This window comes from Myotis brandtii, unplaced genomic scaffold (genome assembly GCF_000412655.1).
Source record: "Myotis brandtii unplaced genomic scaffold, ASM41265v1 scaffold687, whole genome shotgun sequence".
Classification (NCBI taxonomy): Eukaryota; Metazoa; Chordata; class Mammalia; order Chiroptera; family Vespertilionidae; genus Myotis; species Myotis brandtii.
This window is the reverse complement of record NW_005370687.1, coordinates 363,184-381,938: the sequence shown is the minus strand read 5'-3', so window position 1 is coordinate 381,938 and position 18,755 is coordinate 363,184. Positions and strand designations below refer to the sequence as shown.

The following is an 18,755-nucleotide window of genomic DNA, read 5'->3' as shown; positions in this document are numbered from 1 at the left end:
GTGGGGTGGGGGCGGGGGCGGGGCTAGAGTGCGTTGCAGAAGGGCAGGTTGGAGGGCAGGCTGGTCCTGCTTCCCCAGCCTTCTACCACCTTCCTCGTCTACCTGTGCCAACCAGAGCAAACCACAACAAAGCTGCACTGTTCTAGCCTCATTAACAGAGCTCCTAGCTGAGTTGCTCTTGCTGGGGAGGGCTGGGGGTGGACCCAATTTTCTTTCCTGACAAAGGGGTTGCGCTGCATGACTTTGTCCCACATTTCTATTCCCCTCCCCTCCTCTGACGACAAGGCCCTTGCCACCCATCCTCTCATCCCCACACTGGCCTGGCCATGATCCTGGGTGGAGGGTGAACAGGCAATGCACGTGGATACTCCTCCGCCACCTCGTGTCCCTGGGTTTGTTGGCACCAGCTCTTCAAGACTTTCCTCTCCAGCCTCCTACCACCTTCCTCGTCTACCCGGGCCAACCAGCACAGACCACACACCAAGCAGGTCTTCGTGCCTGTGCACCTTCTGTGCCCTCCGCCAGGGAAGCCCTTCTCTCGTTCTCACTCCCCTTCACCTGCCGTAGAAGACTCCAGTCATGCCTGCTGGAACTCTCCTCCATCTGCCCGCCCCACACCCCCTTAAGCTGGGTGCTTCTTTGGGGCCACAATGTCCCTGCTCACCTCCCCCACAGCACCTGTCACCCTGTACTGTCACCTGCTTGCCTACTCCCCTCTTGCAGCATTCCCAAGTGTGGGTATCTCACCCTCCTTTGAGGACCTGACCCAAGCCGGATGCACAGTGATGGTGGTGGAATCCCATTGGATTTATGGAACTTTGGTCCCAGAAGGGACCCTGGAGATCACTGAGGTCACCCTCTGCCTTTAAACCTGTGACCAAGTTGTCACCAAGGACCCAGCTAGTCAGGGCCAGGACAGGGACTGAACTGGGAGGAAGGCAGGGCCTCCACCTTGGGTTTAAGGAAAGTGTGGCTGGCCGTGTCCCGGGGGCTTGCAGGTCCCCCCAGCCCCCAGGGCCTCAGGCGTCTCAGCCCTGTTCTCCCCCCGCAGGCCCTGTACTGCAGCTGCTTTGTCCCCGTGTACTGCGGCCTCATCCCCCCTACCTACCGCGGTGTGGTGAGTGCTGAAGCTGGGCGGGGCTGAGCCGGGGCCCAGGGGTGCCTCGGCCCCAGACCACAGCTGGGACAGCAGGGGGTGGTCTCAGAATTCGGCGGGAAGACCAGGAGTTGGGAAGGTTCTTATGTTTTCCTACTCAGAATTCCCCATATAGTAGATGGACTTCTGGGGCCTTAAGAGGAACTTCCCCAACTAGGCTGGGCTTCTCTCTGGATGCACCAACCCATTACTGAGCCCAGCAAATCAAGATGCCTCCGACTTTACAGACTTTCCCAGGCTTGACAGGGAGCCTAGGACACAGGCCCTGCGCCGTGGGGACCTGGAACCTTGAGTGATGGGGACCTTTGAGGTCATCTAGGCTAGTGCCTCGCCAACTTCCACGTGCCCACGAATCGCTCGGGGATCTTGTAAAATAATGCAAATCCTGCCCCAGTAGGTCTGGGCCAGGGCACGAGACTGCGCCTGAGCCGGCGCTGCTGGTCCCCAGACCACACTCCGATCAGAGGGTCTAGCTCACCCCCTCCTCATCTTATGGAGAAAATGAGGTCCGGACAAGGTTCAGCTCTAGATGGAGCCCAGCTTGCATGTCGGTGTAGTTCTCAGTGACCCCAGAGGGTCTGCGCCTTTGTTCTCAGCTGAGGAACCAAAACCCCAGAGGGGAAGGGCCTGGAGGGTGGACACGTGGCCGGTCAGGGTGCCTGGCTCGGCAGAGGGGCAGCTTGGACCTGAGTGACCTTGAGCCCATCACCCAGCCCCCGGGCCTCAGTGTAGGGCTTGTCCTTGTGTCCTCCCCGCGTGGGGAGAGGCCCTCTGGCCAGGCGCGCATTTCTTACTCTGCCCCCACAGCGGTACATCGACGGCGGCTTCACGGGCATGCAGCCCTGCGCCTTCTGGACCGACTCCATCACCATCTCCACCTTCAGCGGCCAGCAGGACATCTGCCCCCGGGACTGCCCCGCCATCTTCCACGACTTCCGCATGTTCAACTGCTCCTTCCAGTTCTCCCTGGAGAACATCGCCAGGATGACCCATGCCCTGTTCCCTCCGGACCTGATGGTGAGAGAGGGGGGCCTGGAGGGGCCCGGGTGGGGGTGGGGGGTGCAATGGGGAAGCCAGTGGGGCCCACTCAGTTCCCATATTTCCTCCCCTCGAATGTTCCCTTAAACTTCCTCCTAGACCTGCGTCCTGGCCTTTTCGCTAATGAGCTGTGTGACCTTGAACATGTCCCCTAAGGGCTCCCAGCCTTAATGTCCTCCCCTGTAAATAAGGTGATGTCAGAATCGCTGATGGGATGGTAACTGAGCTCTTCCACTCGGATGTGCGATGCCAGGTCAGCAAACTGTGGCCCGGGGGCTAGATCCACCCCCTCCCTTGTTTTTGTACAGCCTGTGAGCTAAGCGTGGGCTTTCCACCGTTAAAGGCTGTAAAATGGGCGGTGAACACACAATACAGTGTACAGATGATGTGTGTAGAGTTGTGCACCTGAAACCTATATAATTTTGTTAACCAGTACTACCCCAATATATTCAGTAAAAATAAAACATAAAATATAACAAATGACTGTAAAAAAAGAAGAAAAAGAAGAAGAAGAAAAAGAAGAAGAAGAAGGAGACGAAGAAGGAGGAGGAGGAGGAGGAGGAGGAGGAGGAGAAGAAGAAATGGCAGACTATGTATGGCCTGCAAAGCCCCAAATATTTGCTACCTGGCCCTTTACAGAAAAGGTTTTGAGGGCAATATCTCGTGTGATCCTTCAGCATCCTCTGTGATAGATGCTATTATTACCCCATTTTACAGATGAAGAAACTGAGGCTGTGAGAGGTTACACCCACAGAGCCCCACAGCCAGTAAGTGGCAGCGCTGGGACTTGAACCCAGTCTCCAAACTTGGCTTTTCATATGGTCCAAATGCACTTTCCCTGCTTCTGCTCCAAACACCTCGGCGTCTCCGGCCAGGGGCAGCTGGTGGGCAGCTGCGCAAGGTCTAGCACACTGGTGTAGTGTCACTATGGACACAGGAACTGCTCCCAGTCCTTGGCAGAGAGAGAGGGATGGGACCGGACAGGCACATTTGAAGAGCCCGTCAAATAAAAGGCGAAAGCAGCTGCTCTGGGGAGGGGACCGCGCTGTCGCTGCTGCGGCAGCCTGAGTCTCTTCCCGGTGTGCCCCCCTCGCAGGTCCTGCACAATTACTACTACCGAGGGTACGAAGACGCCGTTCTGTACTTGAGGCGGCTGAGTAAGTACCACGTGGAGCCCCGATGAAGGGAGGCCCAGAGGGTGGGCAAAGGCAGGAAGTAGGAGAGCTGAGCAGGGGAGCATTCCCCCACGTTGGGGACCTGGAGAGCCAGAAATGGGTGCAGGACTGACAACTGCCTTGTCCAGGACAGGCCACTGTGGCCAGAAATGAGGATCTCCGTGCAAAGGCGGCGTTTCGGTTACCTGAGGGGGACAGTGTCTAGGGCTTTGCACAAACATATTTCTGGATAGAAAAACTATATGTAGGAAATACATAGCTCGTATCTTCCATTTTCGTGTCATTTCATTCTCTTTCCAAAAGGGCCATATTGTTAATGTAGAAACTACATGGGACAGGTTTATGTTTATCTGAGGCTCTGAAGGACGTGCGGCTCAGCACATGCGAGAGAGGAGCCCTGGCCTGTGCTGGTTTGGAGGTCGTGGCCCCGCACCTGTGTGTCCTCTGTGATTTGGTAGAAGGAGGACTCCGATGACATGTATAACACGCTTTAACATGAGGAAGGTCATGGCAAACGTCTCTGTTAAGTGGAAAGAAAAAAGCTTTTCCATATTTAGAGTTAATTTCCAAGAGAAGGGATTCCTGGCTCAAAGGGCGTTTCCCGTAAAAACCGTAAGTTTTTCCCATGTGCCCCAGGGTCTTCATGATTGTCCTCTGGGCAGTTGGTTGTGCAGAAAACTGATCATCCCTTTGAGTTTTCAAACATTCACTATGATCAGCAATGCTGTGTTGTGCTTGTTGTGTGTACAGATTTAGGAAATATTTTGGGAGTGAGATTAAGGTGTTGAGTGAGTTTTTTCCCCCCAGGATATAGTCAGTTTTCCCCTTCACAATTGCTTCCTGCTTTCCCAAGCTCCCACTGTCCTGACTCTATGTTCTCCTGGGTCCTTTCTCCCAACAAGGGTGGGGGTGGGAGAGAATGGGGGCTCCGAGGCACTCAGCCTGGGCCAGGATTCCTTCCCTGCAGCTGTGTGAGCTCAGGGAATCCACTCCCCCTCTCTGAGTCTTGGTTTCCTAATCTGTGAAAAGGGTTTAGATCCCCATTCCTGACACCTCCCAGCTGTGTGATCTTGAGCAGGTAGATAACCTCCTGGGGCCTCAGTTTTCTCATCTGTATAAGGGGCTAATCATGGAACCTCCTCAGAGGTTATCGTGAAGATCAGAGGAGCAAAGCCACGGAGCCCTCAGCACCATTCTCCAATAGCTGGCGGTTCTTACTGAGGACAGCAGAGTCCCATATCTCTGCCATGGTCAATCCAGTCTCTGCCCCCTCGGAGCCCAGAGACAGGCCCCTCCTTGCACCCCTCGGCAGGACAGACTCCTCCTGGCCCTGCCTCCTCTGACAACTCCCCCATCCTCATTTACACAGGCGACAGCTGTGAAAAGTGAGCCCCAAGTATCCAAAAGGTGAACAACATGAAGGGTGTCATGGGGGGTATAGATGGGGCCTCAGGAATAGGAGGGGCTGGCTGGGGCCTAGGGTCCTTTCTGCTACCAGCTGGGGAGCCCCTCCACTCTCCTCAATGATGGTGTAGGCTGGGGACTTGGGGCTTAGGGAGACCCCCTGATTTGGGGCTCAGATCTCGGAGCAGACACCAATCCCCTGCCCCAGGAGACCCCTCTACACCCCAGTTTCAGCCTGGCTACCAGGCTACTCCATACCCACCTCTCCCCTAGAACTTTTCCCTTCTCTTCCTCTCAGGGCAGGCCCTAGGGAACTCGTCCCCCGTTTCTCAGTAGCACCTTCTCCCACCCTTCCTCCTGCGGGAGGAACCCAGCGCCCTCCCCCCACCCCCCCTTAGCTGGTGTGGACGTGTTCACAGGTATGAATGGTGTCCTAAGCACAAGGCTGAAACCCTGCATTTCAGCATCCACTCCTGACCCGGGCAGTATATGGAGGGTGGCGGGATTTCCCAGGGGCCCTGGAACCACCCCCAGTAGGAAAGATGCTAAAGGAGACGCTGTCTCCTGCTGGCCACCGGCCAGGGTTGCTTCCGCTTCCATCTGCCAGTGCGGCTTTCTCAGCGCAGGTTTCAGCGCCCCCACCCCAAGCCCCTGGGGTTTAGATGGGCTGGATCCGCCTCCTTCACAGGGAGCGCGGGAGGGACCCACCCAGCCTGAGTAAGTGCGGTTTTAATCCCCACCTGCCATCCGGAACGGAAAAGGCGAGTCCACTCCAGCCTCCCGCCCCACTGGAGGGTGGTCAGCTCCACAGGAAGCTGCACCCACAGGTGTCACCCCCTCCCTCCTAAGGGCTCACCTCCCCCTCACTATTCCTGCTGCCGGCAAGTCTCCCTCCATCTGCCTCCCTGCAGCAGCCTCCTGCTTGCTGTGTGCCCGGCAAGTCTCCCTCCATCTGCCTCCCTGCAGCAGCCCCCTGCTTGCTGTGTGCTTGAGGACACACATATCTCCCTGCTTGCTGTGTGCTTGAGGGGACACACACACACACACACACACACACACAGACACACACACACACACACACCTGCGAACCGAGCTGTGCACCTGGGCACTGAGTGAGGTTGGAGCTCAAAGGACGCCATGTCTAAAAATAGCCACGTGGCATCCAGACCTGTCCAGCCAAACCTACCCTCCTCCTTCCCTCCTTCCTGCCTTCCTGCCATTCTTCCCTCTCTCTCCCTCCCTGCCTCTCACAATTCGATGTGTACACACACACACACACACACACACACCTGTGAGACAGCTCCCCGTCAGAATGGCGAACAATCTATCACGCCCGGTCTCCTCGTGCCCCTCAGTGATTCCTCCCACCTCCCCTCACCCACCCCAACTTCTGATCTACTCTCTGTCATTACAGACCAATTGCATTTTCTAGAGTTTTTGAGAAATGGAATCTTATACTGTGAAACCTTATTTTTGGCTGCATTCTCTCCCTCAGCGTAATTATTCAAAGATTCACCCATGTTGTTGCACGATATAAATAGTTCATTCCTTTTTACATTCCATTCCCTTGTATGACTATACCACCGTTCATTTAGCCATTCACCTGTTAATGGACATTTAAGTTGTATGCACCTCAGGCTGTTATGAATAAAGCTGCTATAAATACTCATATCTGTGTCTCAGTATGGACATATGCTCTTATTTCTCTGATCATACCCAGGAGTGGAATGATTAGATCACATGGTAGATGTGTTATATATATAATTATGATAATTACGTTATATAATATAATTATATATAATTTGCATATATAAAATTGTGATAAGAACACATAACATAAGTGTACCGTCTCAACCACTAGTAAGTGGACAGCTCAGTAGTGCTAAGCGTGTTGACTTTGTTGTGCAGCTAACCTCCAGAACTTTTTATCTTGCAAAACTGAAACTATACCCACTGGCCCCCAACTCCCCATTTCTCCCCACCCAGGCCCTGGCAACCACCGCTCCTCTTTCTATTTCTACGGGTTTGATTACTTTACATCCCTCACATCAGGGAAGCACACAGTATTTGCCTTTTAGTTCACTTACAATGTTCTCAAGGTTTATCCATGTTGTAGCATGTGACAGGACTTTCTTCATTTTTAAGGCTGAAGAATATTCCAACGTGTGTATATACCACATTTTCTTTAGCCATTTGTTCATCAATGGACATATAGTTGCTTCTACCTCTTGGCTATTGTAAATAATGCTGCAATGGAAGGGTGTGCAAATATCTCTTTGAGATTCGATGTTCAATTCGTTTGGACATGTGCAGATTGAGGCATATTCCCAGAATGCGGATTTAGCTTGTTAGGAGACCACCCCGCGGTCCTCCAAAGCAGCTGTATCATTCTCCACTCCCTCCAGCTGTGAGGAGAGCTCCAGGTGCCCCCGTGTTCACCGACACTTACTGTGGCAGGTCTTTTCCATCTGCGCTGTCCTGAGAGGCGTGCAGCGGGGTCTCACTGGCTTGAAGTTGCCTCTTCCTGGTGGCTGATGATGCTGAGCATCTTCTCATTTGCTTATTAGTCGTCCAAAGAGCTTCTTTGGACGTGTCTGTTCAACTCTTTTGCCCATTTCCCCCTAGACCTTTCATAAGCTTTATTTTTAGAACAGTTTTAGATTTACAGAAAAATATAAAAACAGTACAGCGTTTCCGTACATCCCGCACCCAGGTTTCCCTTTGTTAGGTGTCACAGGGTGCCTAGTAACCAAGGCTACACTCTGCTCAGACTTCCTGAGTTGCTGCCTGAGGTCCTCACTCCAACCCAGGTCCCCATCCAGGAAAGCACGCCGCGTGCCGTTGTCATGTCCCCTCGGACTCTCCTTGTTTGTGACAGTTTCTCAGACTCTCCTTGTTTTTAGTGACTGGCAGGGTTTAGTCCTGGCCAGAGACTCTGTAGACTGCCCCTCAGTTGGGGTCTGTCTGATGTTTGCCCCATGATTAGACGGGGTCCTGGGTTGGAGGAAGGAAGACCGAAGAGGCAAAGTGCCGCCTCAGCACATTCCACAGGGGTGCCCGCCGCCCACCTGACGGTCACCGGTGGTGTGGCCTCGGTCACCTGGCTGCAGCGGTGCTGGTCAGGTTCTCCTGGTGAAGTCACCCTTTCTCCTCTCCCCACCCTGTGCTTTCCGGGAGGAAGTCTATGCATAGCGCACACGGAAAAGGCGAGGAATCCGTCTCCTGTCCTTAAGGTCAGGGCGCCCCCATAAAGCATGTGGGCTGCTTCTGCGTGGACGATGGGTCTCATCTGCATCACTCAGGCAGTCGTCTTGCTTGTTTTGTGTGAACTCCTGGGCACTTATTTTATACTCAGGGTTCTTATTCAACTCTAAGTTTTTTCTCAAATTGTCCCAGCTTTGGCCAGTGGGAGCTCTTTCAGTTGGCCCTTTGCCCATTTGAAACATGGGATTGTTTGTTTCTCATTTAAGAGCTTTAAGGAATTCTAGATAAACGCCCTTTGTCAGGAATACTATTTGTAAATGTTTTCTCCTGGGCTGCGTGCGGGTCCTCTTCCCAGCGGCTTTGGAATCTTCCCAGTTTTGCCTGTTTTAGGAAACTTGCCCTGGGCCCCTCTGCTTGTCTGCCTCAATCCCGGCCCCTCCTCTCACCTGCTTTCCCTCCCCAGGAGTCTCCTGCACACCCACCACCACAGCCCCAGTGACCGCCCGGTGGGCTTCCAATACATATGAACCTCTAACCCTCGTCTCTAGAATCCAAATCCACACGCACACTGCCCACTGGTCTCTCCTTGGGTATCTCCAAGGCCCCTAAACTCAACGTGTCCCAAAACAAGCTCCTAACCTGAGCTCTCTTCCCCCCTCTCCCCGTCCATCCCTCCCATGGCCTATTCTCAGTAGACAGCACCAGCATCCATCGATTGTGCAAGCCACCTACCTCCCCTCAGCCCCCATCAGTCCCTCACCGATCCTCACCCACTTGCCTCCCAAACAGAACTTCTACTTCCTTCACCTTCTTCCAGGCGCAAGCCCCACACAGCTCCGCAGCCACCCGACAGGTTTCCCGGCCCCCTGTGCCCTTGTCAGTGAGTCTCCACACCCAGCCACAGCGACCTTGTCAAAACCAGAGTCAGGGGGGCGCCTCCCTGCCTAGAAGGCTTCATGGTCCCCATGAAAATTAAGAGTCCTCAGTGCTGCCTACCAGCCCTTGAGAGATCCGGTCCCTGCTCCTCAGCCCCATCCCCAACCACAGAGCCACCCCCCGCCCCCCGCAGGCTCCAGCCACACTACCTTTCAGGACCCCACGTCTGGTGCTCCTTCAGGCCTGTGACCTTTGTGCATGCTGCTCCCTCTGCCTGACTCTCCTGCCCATCCCGCCTGCCCATCCCCTGGACCACTCACTCGGCCTTCAGATCTCAGCTTAAATGCCCCTCCCTCGGGGAAGCCTCCCAGTTAAGTCCTCCCTGCCTCCCTCTCTGCTAGGCCCACGTTCCTCCCCTGCCTAACACTTGTCTTGATTAAAACTTGAGATCAGGGCCTGCCCCCGCCCTGGGCTGTAAGCTCCGGGCGGAGGAACCATCACACCTGTTTCTGTCTCCTTCGCCTCCTCAGTGCCAGGCACAGTGCCTGCACACAGAGATGCTCAATAAATATCCACTGAACACGTGGATTAATCCGCAATCAAATACTCAATGTCAATCAATCCAAGCAAGTAATGAAAGGCAACCGGTGGGAAATAATCCTGTTTATGAGAGTAACTTGGAAAAGTGTTTTTTGCAAACACCATGCCGATGTCGGAGGTTCGAAATGCCACCTGTGACCCATGCTTGTGTTTCCTAGACGCTGCTTACCTTAATTCTCCCTCCAAGAGGGTCATCTTCCCCCGGGTGGAAGTGTACTGCCAGATAGAACTCGCCCTGGGCAACGCGCGCCCGGAACACAGTGAGCCAAGCCTCCAATCAGAGCAGGCCAGTCTGGAAGAATCCACGCAACTCCCCACACAATGCGATCGCAAAGAGCAAGAAAGCGGTGGCCGTGGCCCACTTGTGTCCCCACCTGTACAGACACCTGCATGCACACACGAGTGGCCTGTGGAGTCACCCGCTTCGCCACCTGCCTCTTCATCTGAGCAGTCACCCGCATCGACCCTGGGCTCTTCCTCGTCACGTTCTGCGGCTGACTTGCCACCTGTATCACTCCCAGCTGTGCCCTCACCGCCCAGCTCCTCACCTGGCCTGTCACCTGTGTCACCACAGCAGCAGGTACAGCTGACTGGGTCACCACCCGAGTCCCCACCCTCCCAGCCACCTCCGGGGCCTTCAGCTGCGGGGGCACCTCACACGTTGCCTCGATGTTCTTCGACATCACCTGCACAGCCAGCTGCGGAGGAGCTGGGCTCAGCACAGCCCCAAGGTAGGGGCCCTCTGGCTTCTCACGGCTTCTCGGGGTTTCCTCTTGTCTGCAGCCCTTCAGCTTGACAACATGGTGGCCCAAACCATTGCTTCCGAGGGCAGGCAGCCACACGAGGGCAATGTACCCGATAGTTGTTTGTTTCTGTAGCCCAGTGAGTCTCCAAGTGAGGTTTCCAACCAGCAGCAACGAGAATTTGCAGGCCCCACCACAGACCTGCTAAGTCGCAGACTCGGGGGGTGGGGCCAGCTGTCCTTTCTACAAGCCCTCCAGGTGGCTCTCTTGCCCGCTTACCTCTGGGACTGCTGTCCTGGTAAACGCTATTGAGTCCAGGACGGTGCTACTCAAAGGGTGGTCTGTGGACACTGCCGGTCCCCTAACTATCTGTCACTAGTTCATGATGAAATGGGCACGGAAACTGAGAGAAGCATTTAGAAATGTGTAGTGGGGTGGGGTGGGGAACCTTTTTTCTGCCAACGACCATTGGGGTATTTATCACATCATTCTCAGGCCATTCAAAATTATAACTTAAAAATTAGCCTGCCATGTTTGGTCAAACATTTAATTAATGCCCTGGCAGGGCCAGACCAAGTGATTTCTCGGGCCGTGTAAGGCCCTCAGTGGACGTTCCCCACCCCCGGTGGCAATAAGATAGAGCCATGGCAGGGGAGGGCTTCCCTCCTCCATTTGATTGTATTCCACCGAAGCACGAGTCCATGTGGGTTGTAAATAATAATTTTAAAAACGGGCTCTTTGCTGCAGATTGTTTGAGAAGCATGTTCTAGGGGCTGCAAAGAGGAGCAGTTCTCACTTCCTCGCCTCTGGCAGAGGGGATGGCGGGAAACCAACTCAAAAATACAAGATGCGTTATTCGGTTCTAAACCTGTTGTGGGTGCTTATGGAGGATGTGATCACTGCTCTCGGGGGAGGAAGGAAGGCCTCTGGGAGATGACAGGCGGGTTGACAAGGCGGGATGTTGACCATCCTGGTCTGTGAGATGGATTGGATGGAATGAAAAGAGCAGGTCAGGTTTTGTTTATTCGAGAAGCTCAGGTGCAAAGCAGGAAAGTGCAGAGTACATTCAGGATGAAGAGGATGGTCAGGGTGGGGCAAAGGGACAGGGCCCAGATGATGGGATGAAGGGTCCTGACAGCCCAGCAGCCAAACTTCCATATTATTAGAGTAAACAGTAGCACAGATTAGCAATGAGAAAAAAGTCTAAGGATAGTAAAAGTCAGAAAATTGGTCCAGTGTTTCACATGCTCTCTATTTCCTGTGAAATAAAATGCTTTTATTTTTATATCACACCGGTGCCTAAAGGTAGCCATCCTCAGGTGCCTGAGCCATCCCGGGCATCCTCACTCCCCCTGGGGGTGGGCAGAGGTACTGAAAGTCCAGTGCTTCTCAGCTGGGGGCGATTACCCCCGGAGACCTTGGCCATGCCGGAGGCCAGATGCTGCTGAGCACCCTACAGTGCACAGGCCCGCCCTCGGTTCAGTCTGCTGAGGCAGGACCCCTGCGTAGCCCCGGCCGAGCCGCTGTGGCACCCCAAGCCAGCTGTGGGGGGTGGGCAGGGAGGAACCCCCCAGGCTCAGCGTTGTCAGTCCTACCGTGAGGGCCATGTGGCAGGGGGTGGGGTACTGCAAGAAGCCCTGGGAAAATCCCCCAACAAAGGAACTGCAAGTAGGTTTGCAACATCCACCAGGCCCCAAATGAAAGATCTTCAGGTAGGGGAATCTAAATAGAGTCCATGTTATTTTTAGTTACATAATTATTATTAATCTTCATATTTTATATATCCCCATACTCTGAAAACATGCAATGCACTTACTTAAGAGCGTAGTCATAAAACTATTAATATTTTTTATTTTAAAAAAATGAGAAAAGCAGTCCACGGAGCCGGTGATGGAAGGTCCGGGCCCCTGTGGGTTTTTCTGGCACTTTCCCTCGCACGGCTGCTCTGTGTGAGGGACGTTATGATGTTGCATGGAGGGTCAGCCTCAGTCCTTCCACTGCATCGCGGTCAAGGCCACAATAAGATTTTGGTCCCACAGACGAGAATTTGAGAACAAGACAGTTGACCGTTCTATCTGAACACTCTCGCTTACTTCCGATTGTTATATCAAAAAAGACTAAACACTTGCGATGTCACACTGTTAACCACTGGGCAGCACTGCCTAGCAGCACCTAACAAAAAACAGGTTCACACTAACAAAAAACAAGGAAGACACAATTGCCCAGATAGTTCAGGACAAAAGAGGAAAACTTTGGCAAAAAGTAAAATGGCCCTAGCCGGTTTGGCTCAGTGGATAGAGCATCAGCCTGCGGGCTGAAGGGTCCCAGGTTTGATTCTGGTCAAGGGCACATGCCCGAGTTGTGGGCTCCATCCCCAGTAGGAGGCGTGCAGAAGGCAGCCAATCAATGATTCTCTCTGATCAGTGATATTTCTCTCTCTCCCTTCCTCTCTGAAATCAATAAATATATATATATATATTTAAAAGGTAAAATAGAAATGGAGACAGACTTGTTTTGTTTTTTATGTTTTAAGATTTAGGGGCCCCTTATCTACTTTGGGGGTAAGAGAAGGGTTTGGTCTTTCCTCGGTCCTGTCTAAAACTTGGTCATATCATTTCACTGTGTCTTTCTTAAAAACAGGGAAAGGGAGGTGACAGGCAGGCCTGCCCCGAATGAGGTAATGTAGATAGATGAAAATGCTTTGTAACCTACAAAATACTGTACAGACAGTAGCTTTTGCATGATGGGAAAATTCCCCCGCCTTTGTGCTGTTTACGAAATGTCCTGCCTCCTATTGGCTGAGCAGCATGCCAGTGAAGTGATGGGTGACAACAAAAATTAAACAAACAAACAAACAAATAAATAAAAAGGCTAAGCACCCCTCCCCCACGCCATCTCACTCCCGTCTCCTGCATTTTTCCTTTTGGCTGCAGTTCCTCTGGCCTCTTTGAATCCCCAAAGCACCGCGCCTCTGGCGACCGTGAAGGAGACCAGCAGCAAGCCGGATGCCGCGTGAGTTTCCCCCCCACTGAGACGGAGTTCTCTCCTGTGACGGGGAAAGCTAAGGGACACTTCCGCCTCGTTCCCCGCCCCGGGGACACTGGGATCCCTTTCCAGTCTGTGTGGTTACAGACCACCACCCTCTTCTGTCTTCTTCAGTGGGGACCATGCGAGGGAAAGGGGCCTTTCACGCCGACAGTGCCATTCTCCTCAGCTCCCTGCTCCGCGCACTGGGCACGCACCTCCAAGTGCAGAGGGACACTGGTGACGGCTCAGCTCGAGAGAGCAAGCAGCGCGCTGCACCCCAGCCCTAGCGGCCGCTGCACGCGATGAGTTGAGGGCCTCCCTTCACCCAGATCATTGCTGCCAGCACGATAAGGAGGCTAACATTCTTGTGCTGTGGGTGGTCCCCAGAAAATCCTTTCTCATGGTACACATCAGCGGTCGGGGTCGCGTCACACGTGCTCCGTGATTATCTTTGCAGCCGTTCCGAGGGGGTCTGGGGACCTCTCTGATTTTAAGCTCCCAGGCTCCCTCACTGGCTGGAAAGCAGTGGGCGAGCCAGTGCAAGGCACCAGCAGGAGGTCAGAGGGTGGACCGGGCACCTCCCCCCCAGCCTCACCCCTCCCTGCTGCTGGGCAGCTCTGGTGGTGGCTGGGCTTCTCTCTGGCCACAGCTGCAGGGGTTGGGAGAGCAGGGCCCCTTACTTTTCATGCTTCCCCTCCATATCACGTCATAGCCAATACATTAAAACAGACCTGATTCCTTCTCCCAGTATAATTTCAATATAAAACTTTTTGAATGAGTTTGCATAATTTTTTAAAATATATTTTTACTAGAGACCTGATGCACAAAATTCGTGCAAGAGTCGGCCTTCCTTCCCCCAGCTGCCGGCACCGGCTTCCCTCTGGCACCTGGGACCCGGACTTCCCTCCAACCCCGCCGGCTTCATCCAGAAACACCTCTGGAATGACGTCCGGTCTAATTAGCATATTACCCTTTTATTATTATAGATTGATTTCAAAGCGGAAAGGAGAGGGAGAGAGAGACAGAAACATCAATGATGAGAGAGAATCATTGATTGGCTGCCTCCTGCACGCCCCCTACTGGGGATGGAACCCACAACCCAGGCATATGCCCTTGACCAGAATTGAACCCGGGACCCCTCAGTCTGCAGGCTGACACTCTATCCACTGAGCCAAACTGGCCAGGGCAGAGTTTGCATACATTTAATAATTTCGTGCTTGGGCATAAAGTATGCATTTTGTTCACATGATTTACACTTTATTGCATTGACATACAACCATGTAAAAGTTAGAGTTTCTGTTGACTAGTTGGCATGTTCCTCAGACAAATATTCATTGATTACAAAATAAAGGCCGCTGGGAACTCTGACGCTCCCAGGCCCAGAGCCACGCTCTGGTGTGTCTGACACCTTCTCAGCTGGAGCAGGGCCCTGCCGGGGGGGACACAAGACCGTCACTAACAAACCACTACCCCCTCTCTCTGCCCAGGGCGAGCCCTGCCGGAGACGCCAACTGGGTGAACAAGGCGTTCAAGAAGAACAAACCAAAGACAAGTGGCACCAGAAAAGGCTTCCCGAGACATCCGCGACCCAAAAAGCCAGGCAGCAAAGTGCAGTGAGCATGGCTAACGTTCTTACATCCCACGGGCAGGAGCGGCGTGGGCATGGGCTGCAGGAAGATTACAGGGCTGAGAGGGGTCAGGAGTGGGGCTAGGAGCTGGGCTTTGGAATAGGACGCACCCGACATGAGATCCTCGATCAGCCACGGTCTCACTCAGTGAGCGTTTAGTACGGTGCTTCGGTGCTTCGCACGGAGCAAGATGTGCAGCAGCAGCCAACAACTAGCAGACGCCAAGGTTATATAACTCCCGGAGGCGGGCCAGTACCTCTCAGCTCCTGGGTAGAACTGCACTAGAAAACCAAACTAGACAGGCCGATGCCCACGTGACCCTCAACACGTAGAGCTCCTGACTGTTCCCACCCTGCAGCTAAAAGCCCTCGCCAGCGTAGGCCGGCTTCCTGTAGCTTTTTGACTATGTTATATTGTCATTGATTTCACTGATCGACATTGACGGAGCACCCAGTAAGCGCCCAGCACTCTTCTAGGCTCCGGGGAAATCAAAGGTGAATTAAACTCAATCCCAACTTCCAAGAGTTTCTCTTGAACTTTGAACTTCAGGCCAAAGACAAGAATAACACCTACCGAAATAACACCTACCGATCTGACCAACTATGAGCCCCACAGAAACCAAGCCTTCATTTATTTTTTTTTTTCTCCCAAGCTTCTCTTTTAGGCACATGGAGCCATACATACACACTGACAAATCCAGCGCACCAGCCTCAAACACAAACCAAGCTGGTATCACCTGTAATTACTTTGCTGGATTATCAAAGTATTCTCTGAAGGAGCAGACCTGCGCTGCTATTTAATTTTCTTCAAGCGTTTATTGCTCAGAAGAAAAATCCCTAAATCATTCTAAGGGACATCCTTCCAGGTTGCTCCTATCCCGGGAGGGGTCCCTGGGTAGGCAGAGGGACTGGGGCGGGTAGGTACCTGGTGGGTGGTGGGAAGCAGTATGGTGGGGAGGAGGTTCTCAGAACTGCCACCGGAACCAGGCCAGACCCCCAGGCACCTTCGGGATGGGCAGGGAGGCTTCAGGACCCAGCAAGCAGTTGGTGGCCCCCGGTGGCCACTGGGTCAGTGCAGCCTGGGATTATTCTCACTCTGTTCCTTGGTGTCCAACTCCAAGACTTCCCTGACCTTGAGTGTCTACATCTCTGTCCCTAGAAGCTCAGGTCAGGAGCATGGGGGCAGGTCTGCAGGGGGCGTGGGAGTGCTATCTGGGAGCCAGCCCTGACTCAGGCCCTTGATTCCGGGTCAGGCGTCTCCCACACGTCAGAGCAGTGGGAACTCTGCAGTTCAGCCAGAGCTGCTTGGGGACAAACTCCTAGGAATCCAGGTGCTTTATGAAGAAGCGGGCTGGGGTCAGACAGACAAAACAACATTCATAAGCTGTGGGAGACTCTGTGGTCGGTGGTCACACGTGCTGTTCTGTCCGCAATGCTCCTTTCCAGAACAGGTTATGAAACTGCCTGGAGGCAATTCACCAATTGAGCTTAAGTAATTCCACTGCTCTGAGCTTCAAACACCAGGGTAGGGTGCAGAAAAGAGAAGCTCAAAAATGCTAGGCATAGAGAAGAAGGCGTGATCTGCTCATTGTCTCCCAAACTACAATCACAGGGACACTGTCTCATTCACGGGCTAGTCCTGTGTAAATTCCTGGTCCCCAGCTGATATTCTTCCCACCAAAAACGAGAGAGGCTAGAATGAAAACCACAGTGTGGGTGTTCCATACATACTATGATGCAGTTGTATTAGTCAGTTATTGCTGCTATGATAATGCTGCATAACAAACAACCCACCCCAGACCTCAATGCATTACAAAGCAAACATTTGTTTTTCTCTTTCTGGGCCTATGGGTTGGATGGACTAGCTCTACTTGGGCCACAGGCTGGGGTCAAGCCTGCTCCCTGGCCTTTTGTCCCAGGACCCGCAGTTTTTGCCAGAACGGTCCTTCTCTGAGCATGGCCAGATATATGTGTCAGCATAGTTTTCCTCTGCTCGCCTTGTCCGTCACCTCACTCGGGTTGTGTAACTGGCCTCCAAGTGGAAAGAGGAGAAATTGAGAGACTGCCTGCAGGCTGCAGGTGGAACGGGAAGAGGTCCATCTTGCTACCTGCTACTCAGATTTCCCTAATTGCTACCAAGTCTGTCGGACTCCCCCAATTTCCACCACTGGAGAGCCTCTCCTTTGAGTCATTATGGAATTTCCACCTGTTCGAATGTGAATGTAGTAATTACAGCTAAAATTTATATAGCAGTTATTAGGTTCTAAGCACTGAGGCGCTGAGAGGTTAAGGAACATCCTCAAAGTCACGCAGTTGGATGGTGGCAGAGGCAGGATCTGAATCCAGGGGTCTGTCACCAGGTGTTGGCCACCCACGGCAGCCCCCAGAGCTGGAGTCAGAGTCGGAAGTCGCAGGGTCTAGTCCTGTTTCTCCGTTTGGGCAGGGAGAGGCCTGGAGGTGCACTCGGAGGTGCACAGGAGACGTGGCGGGGCAGGGTGCCGTGCTAAGGAGGTTGGGCTTTGCCTGTGGTGCTGGGGAGTCATCACAGGGTTTAAACACTAGAATGACACAGTCAGACTGGAAAGTATCCAGGAATATGCACATTCACATCCAGCATTTCTCCAAGGGGCTCAGCAGGCCCTTCCTGCAGTGTCCCAGAGAGGGCAAGTGACTTGCCCAGGGTCACACAGCAGGTAGAGGAGCGTTTGGAACTCAGGTCTTCCCATCCCCCGTTTCTGTCTCCTTTCTCCTCACACCCAGGTCTGCTCCCTGCCCACTCGACTTCTCTGCGCTCTCCACTTCCAAGACCGTGTGGGTCACCTACAGGCCTCACCCCAGCGGGATCCAGGAATGCAGCAGCCCCGAGGTGTGGAACTCCCCAGGGTGTCCCTGGAGGCCAGACACGACTGCCCTGTCCCGGGATGCTGTGGTGACCCCTGAGCACCCTCAACCCAGTTTCCTTCCTGCCCCTCCCTGACCCTGCCCCTCTTCCTGGTCACAGTCAAGGCCAACACTAGCCCATGCACTGCCTGTGCACTAAGAAAACAGCACCCCTTCCCTGAGAACTAGACTGCCAGCTGTGGAAGGTTGTCATATGCACTGCTTTTGTTAGAACAATTGCCTGCTAACTGCAGAAATCTGTATGAGTGACGCACAGAGCGACAGAGCTGTGTAAATAGCATGGGAAGCCGTACAATAACATGTGCCATAAGGCTCGCGCGGGGCCTACGCCTGTGTTGGCAGTGTATCCTTGGCCAGCGTGCGGGGCCTCCGCCTCTTCCCTTCCCGAAAACCCACATATTAACGGACTTCTGTAAACCCATAATGTTTCAAACACTCTTAGTAACGAAGTGAACTTCTAACTGGCTTTTGTAAATGGAGAGTTCCGATTTGGACGCGTCAGGCGGCCATGGTGGGGCCTGGCACGTGCCCGGGACGCCCCAGGGCACGCAGCTGTGAGAATGTTCTCCCTGGGAGTCGGGGAGGGAAGTCCGAGGCGGGGGACTTAGCAATGATGAGTCTGTGTCCTTTCTCCAGGAGGCTGTGAGCCGAGAGCGAGAACTCGAGCTGGAACGGGAGAGAACCTGACGAACCCAGCCGAGCCTTCTCCCCGCTGTCCTCAGACGCTGTCCCCTCGCCCTTGGCCTTTGGGGGACCAGGGTGACACCCACTATCAAGCCTGTTGGTGTAGAGGGTCCTGCTTCCCCGGGCGAGCACCTTCTTGTCTTCACATCCTCTCAGCTTCCACTCCCCTGCTCTGGACAGACGGGCGGACAAGGACGGGAATTGGGGAGCATGCAGCGCAGCCCTCCTGCTGGCGGGCCCGGGGCCTTGCTCCCCCCCAGCCCCAGCCCCAGCCCCAGAGGGGGCCAGATGTGTCCCAGCCGCGGGATCTAGTCCGAGGG

The 18,755-nt window shown here is 53.7% G+C and overlaps 1 protein-coding gene across 3 annotated transcripts in view; it reads left to right on the top strand.

Annotated features, from left to right (window-relative positions):
* Window positions 1-18,529, top strand: part of PNPLA1 (patatin-like phospholipase domain containing 1) — a 42,173-nt gene extending 23,644 nt beyond the window's left edge. The window contains exons 3-10 of one of the 3 annotated variants that reach the window (XM_014529629.1): window positions 1,052-1,117; window positions 1,964-2,173; window positions 3,291-3,351; window positions 9,612-10,184; window positions 13,130-13,208; window positions 14,711-14,836; window positions 17,611-17,716; window positions 18,388-18,529. In XM_014529629.1, the coding sequence (XP_014385115.1) occupies window positions 1,052-1,117; window positions 1,964-2,173; window positions 3,291-3,351; window positions 9,612-10,184; window positions 13,130-13,208; window positions 14,711-14,836; window positions 17,611-17,716; window positions 18,388-18,438 (1,272 nt within the window). In that variant the 3' untranslated portion in view covers window positions 18,439-18,529. Of the gene's footprint in view, window positions 1-1,051; window positions 1,118-1,963; window positions 2,174-3,290; window positions 3,352-9,611; window positions 10,185-13,129; window positions 13,209-14,710; window positions 14,841-17,610; window positions 18,218-18,387 lie in introns of those variants that run through there. The other 2 variants (XM_014529628.1, XM_005881727.2) reach the window with 2 other exon arrangements.
* Window positions 18,530-18,755: the final 226 nt, after the last annotated feature.